This window comes from Oryctolagus cuniculus, chromosome 5 (genome assembly GCF_964237555.1).
Source record: "Oryctolagus cuniculus chromosome 5, mOryCun1.1, whole genome shotgun sequence".
Lineage (NCBI taxonomy): Eukaryota > Metazoa > Chordata > Mammalia > Lagomorpha > Leporidae > Oryctolagus > Oryctolagus cuniculus.
Genome location: NC_091436.1, coordinates 18,386,356 through 18,409,981, shown reverse-complemented (window position 1 = coordinate 18,409,981; position 23,626 = coordinate 18,386,356). Strand labels below are relative to the sequence as shown.

General features: G+C 44.3%; 1 protein-coding gene across 3 annotated transcripts in view; it reads right to left on the bottom strand.

Moving 5' to 3' along the window:
• Positions 1-23,626, bottom strand: part of KATNA1 (katanin catalytic subunit A1) — a 39,117-nt gene that overhangs the window by 5,632 nt on the left and 9,859 nt on the right. Inside the window, exons 2-9 of one of the 3 annotated variants that reach the window (XM_008249907.4) lie at positions 22,380-22,440; positions 21,700-21,874; positions 19,595-19,752; positions 16,765-16,945; positions 7,563-7,684; positions 6,054-6,159; positions 5,131-5,289; positions 180-306 (exon numbers count right to left, since the gene is read on the bottom strand). In XM_008249907.4, coding sequence (XP_008248129.1) covers positions 180-306; positions 5,131-5,289; positions 6,054-6,159; positions 7,563-7,684; positions 16,765-16,945; positions 19,595-19,752; positions 21,700-21,874; positions 22,380-22,411 — 1,060 coding nt within the window. In that variant the 5' untranslated portion in view covers positions 22,412-22,440. The remainder of the gene's footprint in view (positions 1-179; positions 307-5,130; positions 5,290-6,053; positions 6,160-7,562; positions 7,685-16,764; positions 16,946-19,594; positions 19,753-21,699; positions 21,875-22,379; positions 22,441-23,626) is intronic. The other 2 variants (XM_002722435.5, XM_017338340.3) reach the window with 2 other exon arrangements.

Genomic DNA, 23,626 nt, shown 5'->3' with positions numbered 1-23,626 from the left:
ACAGGTTGCCACTGGCAGTGTACTAAATTTAGAACTGTGTGTGCGGGCACTGTGCACCAGCCCCCTTTGATGTACGTGGAGTGAGGAACAAGCCTTAGAAGCCTCGGAGGTGGGACACTGTGGGGAGAGCTGACCCACCGGGGCGGCACGAGCCCCGCCCGGCCAGCCCGCGTACGTACCGTCCATCTGCACCAGCAGCTCTGCTTTCACCCTTCTGCTTGCTTCGTGTTCTTCAGAGGTCCCCCTGCGACTACAAATGGAATCTATCTCATCAATAAATATGGTGGCTGGAGAATAAAATCGAGCCTAAAAGAAGAAACCATGCAGCACTAAGTTTTTGTTTCCTTTTAAAATAACCTACAAGTGGGGCTGGCGCTGTGGTGTAGTGGGTTAAGCTGCCATCTGTGGCACCAGCGCCAGCATCCCATGTGGGCACTAGTTTGAGTCCTGGCTGTTCCACTTCCGATCCAGCTCTCTGCTAATGCACCTGGGAAAACATCTGGAAGACAGCCCAGGCACCTCGGCCCCTGCACCCACATGGGAGATGTGGAAGAGGCTCCTGGTTTTAGATTGGCCCATCTCTGGCCACTGCAGCCATAAGTCACCTATCAGAAAACACATGAGAAGGCTGCCATTCTATGCATCATTCTCTTGCCCTAATATGGGGGGAGAATGGATTTTGACTAACATACAATATGTATATTTTTTAAGATTTATTTATTTACTTGAAAGAATTAGAAGAACAGAGAGAGAGAGAGAGAGAGAGACACCTTTCATCCACTGGTTCACTCCCCAAAAGACTACCAAGGCAGGGCCAGACTGAAGCCAGGAGCTTCTTCTAGGTCTTGTGGGTACACGGGCCCAAGCCCTTGTGCCATGCTCTGCTGCTTTTCCAGGCACATTAGCAGGGAGCTGGATCAGAAGTGGAGCAGCCAGGACTCAAACAATTGCCTATATGGGCTGCCAGGAATGCAGGCAGCAGCTTAATCTGGTACGCCACAACATCAGCCCCAAAATAGAGCTTCTAATGCAGACTTAGCTATTCAAATATATTTTTGATTTTTCAATAAGTGAATATTTGATATAAATTCAAGATTATCCTTTACACAGATTATTCTGTACACTGTATAATGTGGGTAACTATGGTGGGATAACATTTACAGATACTAGCTGGTATTCTAAACTTCTATAAAAATGGTTAAAAAAATTACCTTAAATAAAATCATATAGGCTGCCTCCAAGAAATTCTTTTTATTTACTATATTTGAAATGCAGAGACCGATCTCCCATTCACTAGTTCACACTGCAAATGCCCCTACCAGCTAAGGCTGGGACAGGCCAAAGCCAGGAATTCAATTCAGAACTCCCATGTGGGTGGCAGGGACCAAAGTACTTGAGTCATCACCTGCTGCCTCCCAGGGTGTGCATTAACAGGAAGGTGGAACCAGAAACAGAGCTGGGACTTATGCACAGGTACTCCTGGGATGCAGGCATCCTATGTAGTGTCTTTTAAGATTTACTTATTTGAAAGGCAGAATTACAGAGATTTCCCATCTGCTGGTTCACTCCCCAAATGGCCTCAACAGCCAGAGCTGGGCCAACCCAAAGCCAGGAGCCAGGAGTTTCTTTCCCAGACTCCCACTTGGCTACAGGGGCCCAAGCACTAGGGCCATCCTATACTATTTTCCAGGCACATTAGCAGGGAGCTGAATCAGAAGTGGAGCAGCCAGGACTCAACCCAGCGTCCATATAGGATGCTGGCACTGCAGATGGCAGCTTTACCAGCTACGCCACAGCGCCAGCCCCCTTATGCAGTGTCTTAACCATTGTGCCAAAGTGCCTGCCCCTCTAAGAAATTCTAATTGCCATTTTTTCCCTTTACTATTAAAGAGCTTTAAAGTTTTGGTCAATTAGCAATTTAATTTCTGTGTCCCAAGGGGGATTTGTTTTTGTGATTTGTTGTTGTTTTTATTCCGAAAGGCAGAAAGGCAGAGAGAATTCCCATCCACTGACTTAATTCCCTAAATGCCGGCAATAGCTAGGGTTGGGCCAGGCTGAAGCCAGAAGCCAGGAAGTCCATGTGGGTCTCCCGTATGTGTGGAGTGGCTCCAAATACTGAAGCTATCACTTGCTGCCACTCAGGGTGCACATAGGCAGGAAACTTGAATCCGAAGCACAACAGGGACTCAGCCCAGGCACACCAATGTGGAATGTGAGTTTCTCAAATGGTGTCTTATTAACTGCTGTGCCAAATACCCTCAACCAAGCTTTTCTTCAGCCTGGACCAGCCCTAGGCATTGCAGACATCTGGGGAGTCAACCAGCAGATGGAAGATTGTGCTAACTCTGCCTTTCAAATAAATGGATACATCTTTAAAAAGTAAAAGTTCTTGACAGTACAGCAAAAATAAGTTTTTGTATGTACTTACACATTACATGAGTAGTCCTAGACACATTTTCATCAAATTTAAGTCATCTTAAAATATAGGCCATCGGTGCTGTGGCACAGCAGGTTAATACCCTGGCCTGAAGTGCCGGCATCCCATATGGGCGCCAGTTCGAGTCCCGGCTGCTACACTTCCCATCCAGCTCTCTGCTACCTGGGATAGCAGTAGAAGGTGGCCCAAGTTCTTGGGCCCCTGCATCTGCGTGGGAGACCCAGAGGAAGCTCCTGGCTCCTGGCTTCAGATTGGCACAGCTCCAGCCGTTGTGGCCAGTTGGGGAGTGAGCCAGCAGATGGAAGACCTCTCCCTCTCTCTGCCTCTCCTTCCTTCCTTCTCTGTGTAACTCTGACTTTCAAGTAAGTAAATAAGTCTTCCGCTGTGGCACAGTGGGTTAATGCCCTGGCCTGAGGCGCTGGCATCCCATATGGGTGCTGGTTCGTGTCCCGGTTGCTCTACTTCCTTTTTTTTAATTTATTTTTTATTTTTTGACAGGTAGAGTGGACAGTGAGAGAGAGAGAGAGACAGGGAGAAAGGTCTTCCTTTTGCCGTTGGTTCACCCTCCAATGGCCGCTGCGCTGTGGCTGGCGCACCACGCTGATCCGATGGCAGGAGCCAGGTACTTATCCTGGTCTCCCACGCGGGTGCAGGGCCCAAGGACTTGGGCCATCCTCCACTGCACTCCCTGGCCACAGCAGAGAGCTGGTTGGAAGAGGGGCAACCGGGACAGAATCTGGTGCCCCGACCGGGACTAGAACCCGGTGTACCAGCGCCACAAGGTGTAGGATTAGCCTAGTGAGCCACGGCGCTGGCTCCGGTTGCTCTACTTCCGATCCAGCTCTCTGCTATGGCCTGGGAACGCAGTACAAGATGTCCCAAGTGCTTGGGCCGCTGCACTCACGTGGGAGGCCTGGAGGCCCGGGGCTCCTGGCTTCGGATTGGCGCAGCTCCAGCCGTTGCAGCCAATTGGGGACTGAACCACCGGATGGAAGACCTCTTTCTCTCCTCTCTCTGTGTAGCTGACTTTCAAATAAATAAATAAATCTTTAAAAAAAAAAAAAAGTCTTCCATAGCAGAAAACGACTTAGTATTCTTAAATATAAATCCTACGTTAGAAAATTTAACAACAGTAACAGCTGATGTTTATTGAGTCAGGTTTTGAATTAAGCAACTTACACACATGAGCTTGTTTAACCTCCAGATGTTACAGTAGGCCCTCTTGCAGATAAAGTAACTGAAGATGGGAAAAGCCAGGAATCTGCCCACAGCTCACCAGACAGGAAAGTGATTGAGGTGGGAGTTGAATCCAGGTCACCTGACTCAAGAACCTACACTTAACCATTCACTCTATTTAGATTTTTTGCTTTTCCAAAGGCCTAGTTATTCTGGAATATTGACAATGTTGTTTATGTTTGTTTGTTTGAAGATTATTTATTTATTTATTTATTTGAGAGGTAGAGTTACAGAAAGAAAGAGGAAGGGAAAGAGAAAAAGGTCTTCCATACACTGGTTCAGTCCCCAAATGGCCACAACGGCTGGAACTGGGCCAATCAGAAGCCAGGAGCTTCTTCTGGGTCTCCCACATGAGTGCAAAGGCCCAAGCACGTGGGACATCTTCTACTGCTTTCCCAGGCCACAGCAGAGATCTGGATCGGAAGAGGAGCAGCTGGGACTAGAACTGGTGCCCGTATGGGATGCCGGTGCTGCAGGTAGAGGCTTATTAGCTCACTACACCACAGCACCAGCCCTGACAATGTAGTTTTATTTCAACTAATGGACAAACTATCTTCTGAAAATCTAAGAGATCCTCTATCAGATGCCTATTGTGCCATGGACTACTAACATGCCATTAAGAACATGTGATAATTTGCCTTATGGGTTATGAATTTGAAAGAAAATGGGGAGTGAAATAGTCAAAAGCTTTTTCAGAAAATGGATAACCTGAAATTGTGAAAATTTTAGTCTCCTTTTATTCTGAGCTTAAGAAGGAAGGTCTGGAATATTAGCACAGGCATCTCAGTTTTGCTTACTATAACCAAGAATTCACATCTCTGTCAGTGTCCATGTAACAGTCTCTGTCCTTTTACATATAACTATACTATTAGAGGCAGACTGAAGTAATCATTAAAGTCTAACAGAACGTGTTAAATTACCTTGAACTAAGATTTGTGGTGGTGAGAGAAAGAGAGACTAAAACAGAGAACTTAACCCAGTGGTTGGGTCATTAAGCTCAGGTATTTGGTACAGGTAATAGATCAGAGGTGTTCTAAGTTCCACACCTACTTATGATGCTCACCTTTTAGCAGTACTGCTAAAATACTGTATTTACTATAATGTAGGAACTAAGCCTACTGATTTTAAAAGCACACACTTTCAGAATCATAGTACATTAGTAATGCTGATCCCATAATGTGAGTGGTCAATAAACCAACAGACAGGAGTCTACTCTGGCGGAAAGGAGAAAGAAACTCAAGACTTCAAGAGCACAGGCATCTCACATCCTGGGCAGAAGGTCACCCTGCCTGCTTCCCAGTACACTGGAGATAGCTACAACTCACTCTCTCCTTTCAGAGGTAAGGAACCATTAGAGAATGTCACCCTGCCTGCTTCCCAGTACACTGGAGATAGCTACAACTCACTCTCTCCCCTTTCAGAGGTAAGGAACCAGTAGAGCTGTCTCAAACATTCACCATTTCAAACAGAAGACGGACAAGCTTCTCGGACTCTCCTCTGTATTTGGAAGTCAGAGTTGATGAAGAGACGTTGAAGAATGTTGTCTTGCATTCTGTAGCTACTGCTTTAGCAAGGAGGGTCTTTCCTGTGCCGGGTGGGCCAACCATCAGTACTCCCTATTGGGAATATAATACTGTAAGCACTGCTACTGTTCTACTTCATGAGAATTTCATTACTAAGTATCAAATTTCAACCAATGTATACATTAAGACAAAAGACAAACAGATAAGCAGAAGGCTATTTCAACACAAACTTACTTTTTCCATTACAAAAGGAAGATAACCACATTATTAAAGATTTGGAACTCAGAGCTGAGAAGGAGTAGTTATAATATTAATACTGTAAGATAGATATCAATGGTATCTGCATACATTTCATGTTTAGGCAAATTAGGTTATTATTCTCAAATAGTTTACACAAAATTTGTCTGTAATTCTGTACCACTTAGTCTTTGAAGGATTTTTAAAATATCAGTCAGTGCAGAGTTACCCATTAGCACATTTTCCAAATCCAAGAAACTTTTTGAGTCTCTTTCAGATTAGCCCATGACCTTAAAAAGCACTCATTAAAGTGCATGCACGTCGGGTTTCTCCAGTACAAATCCAATCTGCATTGGCTAACGAGGCACACTGGCAAATGAGCTCATTCTACTCTGCTGTGCAGTAACTTCCAAAGATCACACTGCATCTACTGCTTATTCTGGGAACCCTGCAACAGTTTAAATACTAAACAAAATTTTGAATAATATAACATACACCTTTTAATTTTTTTTTTTTTACTTCCTTTTCTCCCTGCACTTCCCCAACACAGATTAATACTGGCTCTCTCCAGCAGTGTACTGTGATTCACTTTGATGATGCAGTGACAGTGATAAACTTACTTTCCATGGTCTCCGAATGCCCTTAAAGAATTCTGGCATCCACATTGGTAACACCACAGCTTCCTTAAGCAACTTCTTAGCTTCTACTAAATCGGCAATATCATCCCTGAAAAAGAGGACATTTTATCAAAAACCCCTTAGATTACATAGTGAACTCCATGTAGCCCCTCTTGAGAACCACGGGAAGTGCAGGATTTCACACTGCTGACCAAACACCAAGCCCCTCTCTGGACACAAGTGCACAGTACCCTGTAAAGGCCCGCCCTGCCAACCAACGTATTCAGAGAGCACAATATGTGTCTTCATTTTTAGACAGTATTGGTTTTCAGCTTGGCTCATGAGGGTGCAGGTCTGTAGGCCCACTCTGAAGTACTATTTTGCCATCTCACTTGGAATTCCTTCTCTTATAGTGCTCATTCCATAAGCTCCATGACTTAGCAACAATAAGCCATTAAAAATAAATAAATAAAGAGGGCATAAAGTAGAACAGACTACCAGACTGCTGCTTTGGCCCCAACTCTATTATGGGGTAGACACCAAAGTCACAGAATAACATCAAGACTGCAGCGAGGTCATCCCTACCATTAGAACTCTACAACTACTGATACACATGGCAAATGAAAACATATCTTCATTGTATAAATATCAACCACCAAAAAACTTATGTATTACCCAAAACTATCGAAATAATCACCAAGGTTCAACCAGAAAATATGTAATAGAATGTTTCTAACATGGTGGGAAAGTGAGATTTTATAATTATTGTGATAAACTACAAATCTTTTTCTCCCTAAATCAATAGTTCTTTTATTGCATCATTAAAATGCAATTTTTGATTAGAAATATTAATAAAATAGGAAATAAAACCAACATCCATACGATATTATAGATAATACATAACATCCATGTATTACAATCATTGCCTTTTCACCACTGTGTGACTCAGAAAGATCATGAAATTTCTCTTATTCTCATTTTCTTTTAAATGTTTATTTGAAAGTCAGAGTTACACAGAGACAGAAGGTGAGGCAGAGAAAGGTCTTCCATCCACTGGTTCACTCCCCAATTGACCACAATGCCTGGAGCTGTGCTGATCTGAAGCCAGGAGCTAGGAGCTTTGTCCAGGTCTCCCTCGCAGGTGCAGGGGCCCAAGGACTTAGGCATCATCTATTGCTTTCCCAGGCCACAGAAGAGAGCTAGATTGGAAGTGGAGCAACCGGGGCTTGAACCGGCGACCATATGGGTTGCCAGCACTGCAGGTGGTGTTTTACCCGCTACGCCATAGCGTTGGCCCCCTCATTTTGTATATAATTTATTTATTAAAAAAACTCACACAAAAAAATTGGTACATGCTGAAGCAAAGTACAGTTTTTCATTTATGTGCTGCTCATAGTGCATACAATCTTGCTCTTGCCCAGGGACAATCTTCAGTGAATGCCCACATCTGCTCCATTTTCTGTTCCAAAGAACATTATCAACATCGAATTATTTTATTGTAATGGGACTTACCATCGAACATTGGGATTCTGAGAAATTATATCTCTTTCCAGAGCTTCCACTAAGTCCTTATCATATCCAGTACTATCAAATTTATTTGTTTCTGGTTCTGTAACTGCTGCAGGAGATTTGTTCTACATGAGGGAAAAAAAGAGATTTTGATTGATTCAAATACAAATGAAACAAGTGATAAAAATAGCAACAAAGACTCTAAGTCATCTTTCTCTATCAACATCAGTTTTATACTCAATTTTCATTTTTAGCTAAATGTATGACAAGAGTTAAAGTAACAAAAATGACCATGCATATGAACTGGCCAGCATCAAAAAATTCATAGATTGACTGACTGTGGTGACTAGTGAATATCAGGTAAGTGACATTTATCTCAACACTTTCAAGAAGACGAGATCAAGGACATATAGTTTATTTAGCAAGGCTACAGCTCAGTCTTTAGCTATCTACTTGGTTCTCATCAGTGCTCCTAAAAGCAGCCCTTCTCACTACTCCCATGACCCTCCTGAAGACACCTTAGGCCTTAGGTGAGACTCCTCTCATGCTCCATGATGATGGTCATTAGGGCCAGTTCCCAACCTTTACTGCAGTGCCCAGGGCATCATGGCAAATTCACAAGATACTATGGGATGTTCAGATTTCTGAGAAACACAGCGTCAACTGTTGAACACTGCTTAAGCTGCCAGCTCGAAACAGTTCACAGTTCCTACATTAAGACTGCTATCTCCCTTCAGTAACGAGCCACTGTTGTGAGCTGGGTATCTGATAATCTCTGTGATGAAAGACATGGTGATGGGGCTGGCACTGTGGTGTAGACGTTACACCACTGCCTATGATGCCGGCAGTTTGAGTCCCGCGGGCTGCTCCACTTCAGATCCAGCTCCCTGCTAGCGTGCCTAGGAAAGCAGTGGAGGATGGCCTGGGTGCCTGGGCCCCTGCACCCACATGGGAGACCTGGGAGAGATGGGAGAGGCAGAGAGAGAGAGAGGTCTTCCATCTGATGATTCACTTTTATTCCCCAATTGGCTGCAACGACCGGAGCTGTGCCGATCCGAAGCCAAGAACCAGGAGCCTCCTCTGGGTCTCCCACACAGGTGCAGGGGCCCAAGGACTTGGGCCATCTTCTACTGCTATCCCAGGCCATAGCAGAGAGCTGGATTGGAAGAGGAGCAGCCTGGACTCGAATGGCGTCCATATAGGATGCTGGTGCTTCAGGCCAGGGCGTTAACCTGCTGCGCCACAGCGCCGGCCCCTTATTTATTTATTTAAAAGGCAGAGTTAGAAAGAGGGAAAGATGGGGAAGGAGGGTGAGATGAGGGGGGAGGTATCTTCCATCTGCTGGTTCACTACCCAAATGGCCATAATGGCTGGGGCTGGGCCAGGCTGAAGCCAGGAGCCTGGAACTCCATCCAAGACTCCCACATAGGTGGCAGGGGTCCAACTACTTGGGCCATCTTCTGCTGTGTTCCCAGGTGTATTGGCAGGGAGCTGGATTGGGATGCTGGCATTGCAGATCAGCGGCTAACCCACTGCTCCACACCAGCCCCTCTCCCCGATACTAGCTTTCTGCTAACACAGCCTGGAAGGCAGTGGGTGATGGCCCAAGTAGGTGAATTCTTGCCACCCACGTGGGACACCTGGATAGAATTCCTAGTTCCTGACCCAGCCCTGTTACAAACTTTGGGGAGTGAAAACTATCTGTTCTACGCTAGCAACTATGAGGAACATAAAGAAGACTGTCTCTATCAGGGACACATAATGTGCACCAAGGAAGACACAAACAGAAGGCACTGCTCAGCCCTCTTTCCTTTCTCCCATAGAACACAACCCTGATGGGCAAAGCAAAACAAACCTAAACTAGACAGAAAGGAGAAACAGAGCTACAAAAGCTCAGTCAAGGGGCCAGTGCTGTGGTGTAACAAGCAAAGCTGCCCCTGCACAGCTGGCATCCCATATGGGTGCTGGTTCAAGTCCTTGTAAGAGAGAAGTTATAGCAACAACACTCTATTCTACTCAAACACCTCAGAGGAGCGGTAGCCTGGGTGTGGCCCAGGCCAGCAAAGGCCAAGTGGGGAACCTAGACTTCCCACCTTTGTGAACCTGTAATGAGGCACTCAATCCCCAGCAGGGTGCTACCACAGTCCAAAGAGAAAGCTGGTCCTTAACCACCTCCCCCGCACCAACCCCACTAGTCAGTGGCAAGCACGCACCTGGACTTCCACCCTGACCCAGGAGTTCCTGAGGCACTGGGAGGTGTCAGAGGAGTACTTGTGGAGAATCAGAAAAGGCCACCCAACCACAAACTGGAGATCACATGGAGAACTTGCACCACAGCCTGCCAGCACAGAAAGGGCCCCTGTCTGTACCCTGGTGTCAAAACCTGGACTTCTACCTCCACCTGCCAACAGTGCCACCCCTACTTTCCTTGTCAAAATGTCAGAAGTTAGTTAAACAGAACATCTAGCCTTATAATATGAAAAAACGTCTAGGGGCCAGTGCTGTGGCATAGTAGATAAAGCCAATGAAACTAAAGAAGCGAAGAACTTAACCCAATGACTGGGTCATTAAACTCAGGTATTTGGTACAGGTAATAGATCAGAGGTGTTCTAAGTTCCACACCTACTTATGATGCTCACCTTTTAGCAGTACTGCTAAAATACTGTATTTACCATAATGTAGGAATTAAACCTACTGATTTTAAAAACACATGATTTCAGACTCATAGTAGAATAGCATCTCATATGGGCGCCAGTTTGAGACCTGGCTGCTCCACTTCCAATCGAGATCCCTGCTAATGCGCCCAGGAAAGAGCAGACGATGGCCTAAGTCCTTGGGCCCTTGCACCTACTTGGGAGAGCTGGGAAGCTCCTGGCTCCTGGCTTTGGATTGGCCCAGCTCCTGCCATTGTGGCCATTTGGAGAGTGAACCAGTGGATGGAAAATATCTCTCTGTAGCTCTGCCTTTCAAATAAATAAATAAATTTTTTAAAAAATAGAAAATGTCTAGGTTTCAACTGAAAATCACCATACCACGAAGTAAGAAGATCTCAAACTTAATGAAAAAAGACAACTAATAGATGCCAAGACCAAATGACAGATTTTGGAGTTTTTTGACAGATTTCAAGCAATGATGAATATTCTTGATATAAATAAAAGCAGAAATCCTCAGAAACAAACAGAAGACCCCAAAGAAATTCATGTCAAGACACATTATAATTAAACACCTGAAGACCAAAGATAAAGGAAAAACTGAAAGCAGCTAGGGAAAATCAATGTGTTGGGGTCAGCACTGTGACGCAGCAGCGCAGGGGGTTAACACCCTGGCCTGAAGTGCCAGCATCCCATATGAGCGCCGGTTCGAGACCTGGCTGCTCTACTTCCGATCCTGCTCTCTGCTGTGGCCTGGGAAGGCAGTAGAGGATGGCCCAAGTCCTTGGGCCCCTACACCCACGTAGGAGATCCAGAGGAAGCTCCTGGCTCTTGGCTTTGGATCGGCACAGCTCTGGCCATTGCAGCCAATTGGGGAGTGAATCAACGGATGGAAGACCTCTCTCTTTCTGCCTCTCCTCTCTCTGTGTAACTCTGACTTCCAAATAAATAAATAAAATCTTAAAAATAGAAAAGGAAAGAAAGTCAATGCCTTGCCTATACAGAAAAACAATTCTAATGAAAGTAGATTTCGTTCTCCTTACAAAATCAGGGAACCAGGAGAATATAGGACAATATTTTTCAGTTGCAGAAAGAAAACAGCCATCAACCCAGAATACCATACCCAGCAAAAAATATCCTTCAGAAATTAAGAGGAAATAAAATTTTTTTAGATTAACAAAATCAAAGAAAATTTCGTTGCCAGAAGACCAACCCACAATAAATGGCTGAAACTCTCTAAACAGAAAACAAACAATGTAAGAAAGAACCTTAAACACCAGGGAAAAACAATAGAGTAAGCAAAAATATAGATAAGTACAAGGGAGGGTTTAAAAAATTTCATTTTTCCATGATCCTTCTTTTAAATTTTTTTTTAAATTCCCCAAATTGAGAACACTGAATTTTTTTTAAAAAATTTATTTTACAGGTAGAGTTACAGACAGTGAGAGAGAGAGACAGATAGAAGGGTCTTCCTTCTGTTGGTTCACTCCCCAAATGGCCGCTGCGGCTGGCGCTGTGCTAATCCGAAGACAGGAACCAGCTGCTTCTTCCTGGTCTCCCATGCGGGTGCAGAGGCCAAGCACTTGGGCCATCCTCCACTACCCTCCAGGGCCACAGCAGAGAGCTGGATTGGAAGAGGAGCAACCGGGACTAGAACCCGGCGCCCATTAAATTTTTTTTATTTGAAAGGCAGAGAGTTACAGGGAGAGAAGGGGAATGGCGGGGAGGAGAGGGGGGAAGAGAGAGAGAGAGAGAGAGGGAGAGAGGGAGGGTGGGAGGGAGGGAGGGAGGGAGGGAGAAGGAGAGAGAGAAGAGAGAAAAAGAGATATTGAGATCTTCCATCTGCTGGTTCATTCCCCAAATGGCTGCTACAGCCATACCAGGCCTGAGCTAGGCCAAAACTAGGAATCAGGAATTTCTTCAGCGTCTCCCACATGGATGCAGGGGCCTGAGCACTTAGGCCATCTTCCTCCCCTTTCCCAGGCACATTAGCAGGGAGCTGAATCAGAAGTGGAACAGGGGCGGGCACTGTGGGTTAAAGCTTCAGCCTGAAGTGCTGGCATCCTACATGGGTGCCAGTTCTAGTCCCAGCTGTTTCTCTTCCAATCCAGCTCCCTGCTATAGCCTGGAAAAGCAGCGGAAGATGGCCCAAGTTCTTGGGCCCCTGCACCCACGTGGGAGACCTGGCTCCTGACTTCGAACAGACTAAACTCCGGCCATTATGGCCATCTGGGTAGTGAACCAGTGGATGGAAGACCCCTCTCTCTCTCTGCCTCTGCTTCTCTCTAGCTCTGCCTTTCAAATAAATAAATAATTCTTTAAAAAAAAAAAAAAAAAAAGGAAGTGGAATAGACAGGTTTTGAAACAGCACACATTTAGGATGCTGTGCTACAGGTGGCAGCTTTACCTGCTATGCCACAGCACTGGCCCCTCCCTGATTTTCTTGAAGCCCTCTCAAACAACAGGCCTTCTCTCCTCTCCTTAGATTTAAATTATGTTTGACAACTACAATAAAAGTTACAGTACTGTCTGATGTGTTTCTGAATGATAGAGAAAAAAGAATTTAGGATAATTACAAGTGGGAAGGGTAGAAAGATACAAAGATAAGATTTCTGTACTTCACTCAAACCTATCCAATGATCCAATGACACCAACAATAAACCACTCTAAGTTCCTTAAGTTTACAAAATATCTAGAAGAACCACTAAAAAAGGCAATACAGAGACATATTAAAAAACACTACAGATAAAGTAGAGTTCTAAATAATATTCAAGTAACTCATAAGAAGGTGGGAAAGAACACAGAAAAAAAAAAAAGAAACACTGATCAGAAAACAAAAAATGGCAGATTTAAGTCTTAACAATTTTGTTAACATCTAAACACACCAATAAAGAGATACTGGGGTGAAAACAGTGATGTGATGATTAAGCTGCCACTTGGGGTGCCTGGGGTTCAATGACTGCCTCAACTTCCAATCCAGTTTCCTCCTAATGTGTACCCTGGAAGGCAGCAGGTGATGCCTCAACTTGTTAGGTCCTTGTCACTCATGTAGGAGACCCAGACTGAGTTCCACACGCTAACTTGGAAGAAAATCTATTCTATACACTTGTTCTCTGCCTTCATATGCCCCTTGCTTTAAGTCCTAAGCAGAATTTTACAAGTAACAAAGACAGACCTGCACTCAGTAGAAGGAAGTTTCTGACTCCTTCTACCAGGATAATTCTACCATCTAGATGCTGGAACTGCAGCTGGACAGAAGACTTCCTCTGACCGCTGCCGAGGGACTCTTTTCTAGCATCCATTCTTCCTCTGCTCTATTCTGGAGAAACCGAAACTAAAGGGCAACAGAAAAATTATGTTTCCAACTAACAGCTAATACTTCACTGAGCCTGGTATGGCATACCAGACTAAGCTGCTCCACTTCTGATGCAGCTCCCAATGTGCCTGGGAAAGCTGTAGAAGATGCCCAAGTCCTGGGCTCCTGTCAGCAACATGGGAGACCTGAAGAAGCTCCTGGCTCCTGGCTTCAGCCTGGCCCAGCTACAGCTGTTGCAGCCATGTGGGGAGTGAACCAGCAGATGGAAGAACTTTCTCTCTCTCTCTCTCTCTCTCTCTCTCTCTCTCTGTGTGTGTGTGTGTGTGTGTGTGTGTGTGTGTGTATACACCTCTGTCTTTCAAATAAATAAAATGTTAAAATAAAAAAAGGAGGGTTTGGTGTGGGAGGCTGGTGCTGTGGCATAGTAGGCTAAGCCTACGCCTGTGGTGCCAGCATCCCATATGGGTGCTGGTTTGTGTCCCAGCTGCTCCTCTTTTGATCCAGCCCTCTGCTAATGGCCTGAGAAAGTGATAAAAAATGGCCCAAGTGCTTGGGCCCCTGCACCCATGCCGGAGACCTGGAGGAAGCTCCTGGCTCCTGGCTTGGGATCGGCTCACCTCCAGCTGTTGTGGCCATTTGGGGAGTGAACAAGCAGATGGAAGACCTTTATCTCTGTCTCTCCCTCTGTCTGTAACTCTGCCTCTCAAATAAATTAAATTAAAAAACAAAACAAAACAAAACAAAAAAAACCTCAACATAATGGAAAACCTGTGTAATCTAACGGCAAACACAGTAAACTCTAAGTTACCTGGAATGTTTGGGGGAAATAATAGCTAATGCTTACTGAGCACTTCCTATGTAGCAGAAAATGTTACTTTGGAGTTGGCGTTGTGGTGCAGCCAGTTAAGCTGCCACTCATCCCATATGAGTGCTGGTTCAAGTCCTGGCTGTTTCACTTCTGATCCAGGTCACTATGTGCCTGAGTAGGCAGCAGGAGATGGCCTGAGTGCTTGGGTCTCTGCCACCCATGTGGGAGATCCTGATAAGAGTTCCAGGTTCCTGGCTTCAGCCTGGCCCAGCTCCATATGTGGTGGCTATTTGGGCAGGAGAGGGGAGGAGAGGGAGAAGTGGTAGAAGTAGAGAAGACAGAAGCTAAGTTCCTAGATTCCGATGCGCTCCTTATTACTAATAAACCCTCAAAGAAATTCACTAGCATCAAAATCTTGGTCTCTAAATACTATTTCTCATGAATAGGAACCAAGCCTCCCAGGAATAGGGCAGACAAGATACAGGTTGAGCCTGGAACATCACATGGGGTCAGAAAAGAAGAAGGCGCTCAGAGAATGATGGGTACATATCAAAAAGACACAGGATCCAGCATCGAAGATCCCCTATTCCTCAAATCAAAATAATGATAGTACCAGATTGTAACTTACTGTATACAGTAAGAGCCCACAAGTCCATACTTATGTAAGTACAAAGGGGAAGAAGACAAAGTTTTTCTTTATAGAACGCTAAAAAACTCAACTAGAATAGCAGCATTAGAAAATCATGATTTTTGCAATCAGAAAGGAATGATTGATTCATACTAGAATTACTGGATACTAAAACAAATAGACTGGATATTGATGAGAAACAGAATAATTATCAACCTCAAAGCATCTTTTCCTAAATCATTACAAAGAAAAAATGGTAACTTTATAGAGGAGACACCTGGCAAATACTATCAAAACCAAGTAATCCAAATTATCACCAATAATAGAAGAGACACCCTGTGCCATCCTATGAGATACATGGACAGAACAGAAGACCATTGCAAGGGTGTTCCCGCCAAAAGCGCACAATCTTGATCTAATCATGTCCAGCCATCAGAAAAAACCCAAACTGAGGACATTCTACAAAATACATAGCCCATGGGGCTGGCGCTGTGGCATAGTGGGCTAAAGCCTCTGCCTGTGGTACCAGCATCCCATATGGGTGCCGGTCCAAGTCCCCGCTGCTATTCTTCTGATCCAGCTCTCTGTTATGGCCTGGGAAAGCAGTAGAGGATGGCCCAGGTGCTTGAGCCCCTACACCCACGTGGGAGACTTGGAAGAAGCTCCTGGCTCCTGGCTTCCGATCAGCTCGGCTCTGGCCTCTGCTGCCATTTGGGGAGTGAATCAGCAAAGGGAAGATGTCTCTCTCTGTATCTCCCTCTGTAACTCTACTTTTTTTTTTTTTTGACAGGCAGAGTGGACAGTGAGAGAGAGACAGAGAGAAAGTTCTTCCTTTTCCGTTGGTTCACCCCACAATGGCCGCTCCGGCTGGCACGCTATGGCAGGTGCACCGCGCTGATCTGAAGCCAGGAGCCAGGTGCTTCCTCCTGGTCTCTCACGCGGGTGCAGGGCCCAAGGACCTGGGCCATCCTCCACTGCACTCCCGGGCCACAGCAGAGAGCTGGACTGGAAGAGGAGCAACCGGGACAGAATCTGGCACCCCAACCGCGACTAGAACCCGGTGTACCGGCGTTGCAGGCAGAGGATTAGCCTAGTGAGCCACGGCGCCGGCCATCTACCTCTTAAAACAAATAAAAATATAAAAATACTCTTTGAAAATGCCAGACCAAAAAAGACAAAGGCCAAAGAAGTGTTTACATTTAAAAGAGACTACAGATATTGGACAGGTAATCTGTGATTCTGTGTTGGGTCATGATCCGGGAAGGAGGAAGGGGTAGACAGCTATAAATGACACTACTGGGATGACAGGCAAATTTCATCAGAGTCTGAGCATTAGTTAACAGTTCAATATCAACATAACACTTCTATCTTTAATAATTGTGTTGTGTTTATGTAAAAGAATATCCCAGTACATAAGGACATATACACTGAAATACTAAAAGGTAAAGGGCATTACACCTACAAGTTATTCTCAACTTAGGAAAATAGAGGCATCCGGAGAATATAATGAAAAAATCAGAGAGGCAAATCCAAGGGATTAATAACCATTAAAACTAGGCAAAGAATGTAAGGAAGCTCCTGATACCATTCCAGGGACTTGTTCACCAGTTTGAAATTACATCAGAATATAAAGTTACAAACAGCCAAAACTATCTGTTGACTGATTCCAGCCCACGCACATGCAGTACAGCTAAGGTTTTGTGACAACACTTGCACACTGATGACTAAAACTTACAGAAATTTGTAGCCTTCATTTTGTGGTTTGTAAGTAACTCTCATTTATGAAAATCAGTAACATTTACCTTTTCCTCTCTTCCTTTATTCTGTTCTTTCTTTTCACGACAACGAACAGCTTTCCCTCTGTCATTGTGAAGATTTTGTGCGGAGGGACGGTGAACTCTGACAGCTGTACTTGGCCGGTTAGCATGTGGTTTCGGATCACTGTACTGAGGAGACTGGCGTTTTCTAGGTCCTGGTGATGGTCTAATCAAACACAAGGTATTAAAGTTGTAAGCACCTCTGGCTTTTGGTCCAGATATGGGTAAACACACATAGTGTGTAAGTTAGCATCTATGAGTCTATAGAGGCAATAACTGAACAAGATCGTAGTGAACGAATTTCAGGACGGTGAAGGCTAGATCTAAAATTTAAATCTGACATGCCTGCTGTGGGGATTTAACGAGAATACAGTTCAGGTGATTACCAGTGAGAATCACCAACACAGCTGAAGAAAGAATGATTCTCCCAGGCATGAGTACAGATGAAGACAAATAGAAAAATAACAGCTTTGAAAAGAAGCAAGTTAAATACATTACAAGAAGGAGCGGATATAATCAACAAATAAAGTCAGAGAACTGCACAGTAATTCAGAGCATTCAAAAATCAGGGAGAGGAAAAGAGATCAGAGAAATCAGGAAATGGGGTTGGCACTGCGGTGCAGTGGGCCACGCTGCTGCTTGTGATACGGGCCTCAGACACTGCAGCTCCTGATCCAGCCTCCTGCTAACACATCTGGGAAAGCAGAGGATGATGGTCCAAGTGCTTGGGTCCTTGCTACCCATGAGGGAGACTCGGATGAAAATTCTGGCTCCAGATTTCAGCCTGGCCCAGCAACTGGCTGTTGTAGGCATTTAGACAATGAATCAGTGGATGGAAGAACTCTCTCTCTCTCTTTCTCTCTGTATCCCTCTGCCTTTCAAATAAATAAATCTTAACAACAACAACAAAGTAAGAAAAAAAAAAAGAAACAAATCAAGCAAAAAGAAGGGACCCTATTTAGGGCTTAACATCCCCTTACCCCTGAAAGAGAATCCTACTGCTTCTGCTTGTGAGGCCGATGTGATCAAATACTTCACTAAAAATCAACTGATCTTTTACTGGGCACATCAATGCATTGGAAAGATCTTACCAATTACATAAAGAAAAGAAATAGAGTTGTTCCAGACTAACTGCATACCTCCAGAATGCATTATCTTAAAGCTTCAACTCCCAATATGACTATTTGGAGTAAGAAAGTAACCAAGGCAAAATGAAATAAAGGTGAGTCAGGACAGGTTAGTGTCCTACCCCGTCACCAAAGAGATCACTCTCTGCCGCGTGAGCAGGCAGTGAAGGTGGCCATCTACTCAGGAAGAGAATCCTCACCAAGTACCAAACTGGGCAGCAGCCCGACGCTGGATTTCCCAGGCTCCAGAACTGGGTTCAAATTCTATCTCCACCAGAATCATCCGCAGATCAATCATCAGCATCACTAGCTTAGTGATCCTGGGGACAAACTGCTAACCTCACTGCACCTATTTTATCTCATATATAGGGACAACATGGCTTATAGAGAAGGCTCATCGAGGAACAAATGAATAAATATATGTAGCCTAACATGCTCACAACACTTTGGGTGCTAAATATTCAGCTCCTATTACAAAATAAAATCCAAACTTTACAGTTACAATGACAGAACGCTGAAACTAAAAAACCTCTTAGCAACATCTTTTTTTTTTTTTTTTTTTTTTTTTTTGACAGGCAGAGTGGACAGTGAGAGAGAGAGACAGAGAGAGAAAGGTCTTCCTTTGCCGTTGGTTCACCCTCCAATGGCCGCCGCTGCAGCCGGCGCACCGCGCTGATCCGATGGCAGGAGCCAGGATCCAGGTGCTTTTCCTGGTCTCCTATGGGGTGCAGGGCCCAAGCACCTGGGCCATCCTCCACTGCACTCCCTGGCCATAGCACAGAGCTGGCCTGGAAGAGGGGCAACCGGGACAGAATCCGGCGCCCCAACCGGGACTAGAACCCGGTGTGCCGGCGCCGCAAGGTGGAGGATTAGCCTATTGAGCCACGGCGCCGGCCTTAGCAACATCTTAATACAAGGTTCTCTAACTGGTCAGAAAACAAAGAACCTGAAGTCATAACTGCTCTTTCTAGAAAGCCACGGTAAGTCATGCATGTGAATCCACAATACTAAGAAATCTATTAAGTGAGATAGAGAATAAGCATCCACCTGCATACTTGTCAGTTAAAAAACATGCAGTGAAACTAACTAAGCATGACTGGCTGTTTAGAGCATTTTGCAAATGTCAGTTTCATTAAGAGCTCATTCGGTGGTACTCAGTAGTAAGAAGCTGGTGGTGGTGGGGGGGAGGAAATGCCAAAGAAAAATCTGAAAATTTAGAATATTTTATTTTTAATTTTTCTCTGTGAATTAAAAAAGCCATTTTTCAATGTTAGCAGCTGTATGGCTTAATAGTAGTATTCTGGGACATCTTGTTTGAGATCCAGTGAGTTTAACTGCCTCACATCACATAAGGAAAACTCAAAGCCCAGAAGGCATCAATATTTCCCAAAAGCTACAGATAAGGGTAAAAAGCCTAGATAACTTCAATTCCCAGCTCCATTCTCCTATATGATAATGCTGTCTTGACTACTTTCAGCTCATTCACGAAAGCATATTTTTAGCTTATTTCCACCTATATTTTATTTATCAAAATAGGGCACAGAATCACATGATACAAAACTCAAGAGTTATAAACAGATATTCAGTAAAAAACTTCCTCCCCTTCCTCTCAGTCTCGCAGACTTCCTCCTAGACAGAACCACTGTTGTTTTCTGAGCCAACTGGTTTCTTATAAAGTCTCCACTTACCTTCGTTCCACAGGTACAGGCAAGGACCAGACTTCGCCCTCAGAAGCTGGAGCTTCATGCTGTGCTGCTTTCAAGGGAGTGCTGTCCAGTCTAAAGCTCTCCAGCGTTTTCATGATATCCTTCACATGCTTGGCCTCCACGTTTATTTCCTGCCACACCTGGTTTCAAAGAAGAAGGTCCTTTTACATCTCCACAATTTACAAATCACAACTAAGATTAAAGTAGGGCCACTTATTAGAGATGTCAGAAACCTCCATTTTGGCATCAGATATCTAGTAAACCACACAAAGCTATTCTGTCAAATTTTTCACAATGGTTTATTTCTTCTTTGTCTTCAAATGCAAAATTATTATGAAAAATGAATTAAATAACTTGGATAATTAAATCACATTACTAATAATTCTTACTCAAATAATATAAGTTAAAAGGCAGCTATAATTTTAAAATTTGACAAAAATAAAACTTTTAAACATTGTTTTTTAATGGTTTCTATGCTACATAATTTAAAACGCTGATCAGAACCTACAACACAATAATGGATCACAACCTATAGCTTTATATTTTATAGCTTCAAAGGACAAAGGACTCAATTCACATACAACCAATATTTTTTTAAAAAAATTATTTATCTGAAAGGCAGAGAGGGAAAAACAGAGATAAAGAGATCTTCCATCTGTTGGCTTAGTCCCTAAATGGCTGCAACAGTGGGGGCTGGGCAATGCTGAAGCCAGGAGCCTGAAGCTTCTTCAGGTCTTCCACATGGGTAGAAGGGCCAAAGACAGGGCCATTTTCCACTGCTTTCCCAGGCACATTAGCAGGTAGCTGGATGGGAAGTAGAGCAGTCAGGATATGAACTGGGGACCATATGGATACTGCAGTCACAGTTGGTAGCTTAACCTACTTATGTTACAACACTGGCCCCAACCAAGGTATCTGAAAGTCAGAGTTACACAGAGAAAGATGGAGAGGCAGGAGAGAGAGAGAGACACACACAGACAGACAGGTCTTCCATCCACTGGTTTACTCCCCAACTGGCTGCAACAGCCGGAGCTGCACCAATCAGAAACTAAGAGCCAGGAGCTTCTTCAGGTCTCCCACCAGGGTGCAGACGCCCAAGCACTTGGGTCATCTTCCACTGCTTTCCTAGGCCATACCAGAGAGCTGGATTGGAAGCGGAGCAGCCGGGACTTGAACTGGTGGCCATATGGGATGCTGGCACTGCAGGCGGCGGCTTTACCCGCTACGCCACAGCGCTGGCCCCATGGCTTTTTTTTTTTTTTTTTTTTAAGAAAAGGATTCATCTGTAACAGAGTTACAGAGGGAGAGACAGAGAGAGATCTTCTATCTGCTGGTTCACTCTGAATGGCCACAATGGCCAGGGCTGGGCCAGGCCAAAGCCAGGAGCTTCATTTGGGTTTCCCATGTCGGTAAAGGGGCCAAAGGACTTCAGTTTTTCCAGGTGCATTAGCAGGGAGCTGGATTGGAAGTGGAGCAGCCAGGACACAAACCAGCACCCATATGGCATGCTGGCACTGCAGGCAGCAGCTTAAACCATTATGCTACAACACCAGCTCCCATGGCTCAATTTTAAAACCACATATAAGGGCAGATGTTCAGTCTAGTAGTTAAGTAGTTGGAGTAGTTAGAACACTTGCATTCCACATCACAATACCTTGGTTCAATAAGCAGCTTAAGCAATTGGGTTCCTGCCACCCATGTGGGAAACCCAGATTAAGTTCTGGGCTCCTGGAGTTAGCCTGGCCCAGTCCTGGCTATTACAGATATCTAGGGAGTGAACCAGCAGATTTACTCTGTCTCTCTGCCTTTTAAATTGTGTGTGTATATGTGTGTGTGTGTATTCTTGAGTGTACAGTTTGGTGGTATTAAATACATTTATAATGTATAACCATTAAATATATACACACGTATATATTTAATCTGCTGACAGTGAGAGTGGGTGCTTATTAACCGAGTTTCAAGTAACATTAAATACAAATCCATGTAACAAATCACATTCTTAAGGTATAATTGCATGTTCCACCGGCAATGGATCTCAATCTTCTCTTGTTAACACAATTAAAAGGTACAGCAGCCCAGAGTCTTACCTGTTGCCATTTCTGCTGAAGGTATGTATCTTTCACTGAGTATAGATACTTGTTCATCTGGTCAAGAACTCCCTGATAATAGACCATGGCAGAATCATAGTTTCCCAGCAACGCATATTCACGAGCCAACTTTACATTCTCACTAATCATGAGAAGACTCATGCTCAACTGTAAGCTAAAAAAGAAAAAAAAACATTTTCATATTGTGTATCTCTTAAAAATAAGTTCCAAAAAGTTTTTTCAAAGTAGCCTTCCAGGGCTCCGTCAGGGAAGTCACGTCCACGTGGACCTCACTTCCCATCTCTGCGCCTCATTCCTGTATCTCTACTTCTTTTTTTTTTTTTTTTTTTTTTTTTTGACAGGCAGAGTGGACAGTGAGAGAGACAGAAAGAAAGGTCTTCCTTTGCCGTTGGTTCACCCTCCAATGGCCGCCGCGGCCAGCACACCGTGCTGATCCGATGGCAGGAGCCAGGTGCTTCTCCTGGTCTACTTCTTCAAAACAGCACTTCAGTTGCCTCATCCAAACCTTCCCTCTGTGTCAAAGCCCAGCCCAGACAGCAGTGCTTCCAGGACATCCTCCTGAACTCTGCGGATCAAAATAAACTCTTCCTCTTCTAACGTCCCCTGGCATGTCACTGGGACTTTCCTCTCAAGGCATCTGTTCACGTCTCTCTACTTACTTGACTAAGTTCTTTGACAGCAGGATTTGCATCTAAAAGATGTATCAGTCTTATTAAACATCTGCAGAATGAATGTTGAAAGTTAGATACATACTTTGGAGGTATTAAAGAAAACACATGTGTTCTGAAATTAGAAACACTTTGGTTAGAATTATAATTCTGGGGCCAACATTGTGGTACAGTGGATTAAACTGCTGTCTACAACGGATTCGAGTCCCAGCTACTCCACTTCTGATTCAGCTCCCTGGTAATGTGCCTGGGAAAGCAGCAGATGGCCGGCCCAAGTGCTTGGCCCCTGCACCCACGTGGGAGACCTGGAAGAAGCTCTTGTTTCCAGTTTCCTGGTTTGGGCATAGCACAGCTTCAGTAGTTGCTGGAGTAAACCAGTTGGGGAATGAACCAGTGGATAGAAGATCTCGCTCTGTGTTTCCTTCTCTCTCTCTCTCCCTGTTTTTCAAATAAATTTTTCTGCTTTTCAAAATGAATTAAAAATAAACCTTTTAAAAAAAGAATTATAATTCTTCCAGTTAGTCAATTTCCCTAACTTTTTTCTATGCTTCAGTTTTTTTTTTTTTAACATTTATTTCATTTATTTGAGAGACAGAGTTACAGAGGTAGAGACAGACAGGGAGAGAAGTCTTCCATTTGCTAGTTCACTCCTCAAATGGCTACAACAGCACTGGGCTTGGCCAGGCCAAAGCCAGGAGCTTCTTCTGGATTTCCCACGTGGGTGCAGGGACTCAAGCACTTGGGCCACCTTCTACTGCTTTCCCAGATGCATTAGCAGGGAGCTGGATTGGGTGGAACAGCTGGGAGTAGAACTGGTGCCCATATGGGACTTTAACCTGCTACGCCACAGCACCAGCCCAATGCTTCAGTTTTAAAATCTGTAAAACAAGGATAGTAACTACTTAACTACTTCCAGGAGTTTTATTGTAAAGAATAAATGACTATTCAAAGTACCTACCATAATCTTGCCACAAGTAGTTCTTCAATACAGGCTATCCATTATTTTCCATATACAAGATCCAAGCCTAACCGCTGAACTCAGTAGGATATGGACATGCATACACAGCACCAGAAAGATGCACCTGATATGACTTCTGTTAACGTTGACAGTGAGTGCCAGTATGTATTAACTGTAAATAGTAGAGTGAAGTTCAGGAAGATCTAAGTGCTTTTAAAAGATGGCAACAATTTTGATTAGGATTGAGGCTAAGGGGATAAAAAGAAGCAAATCTGAAATC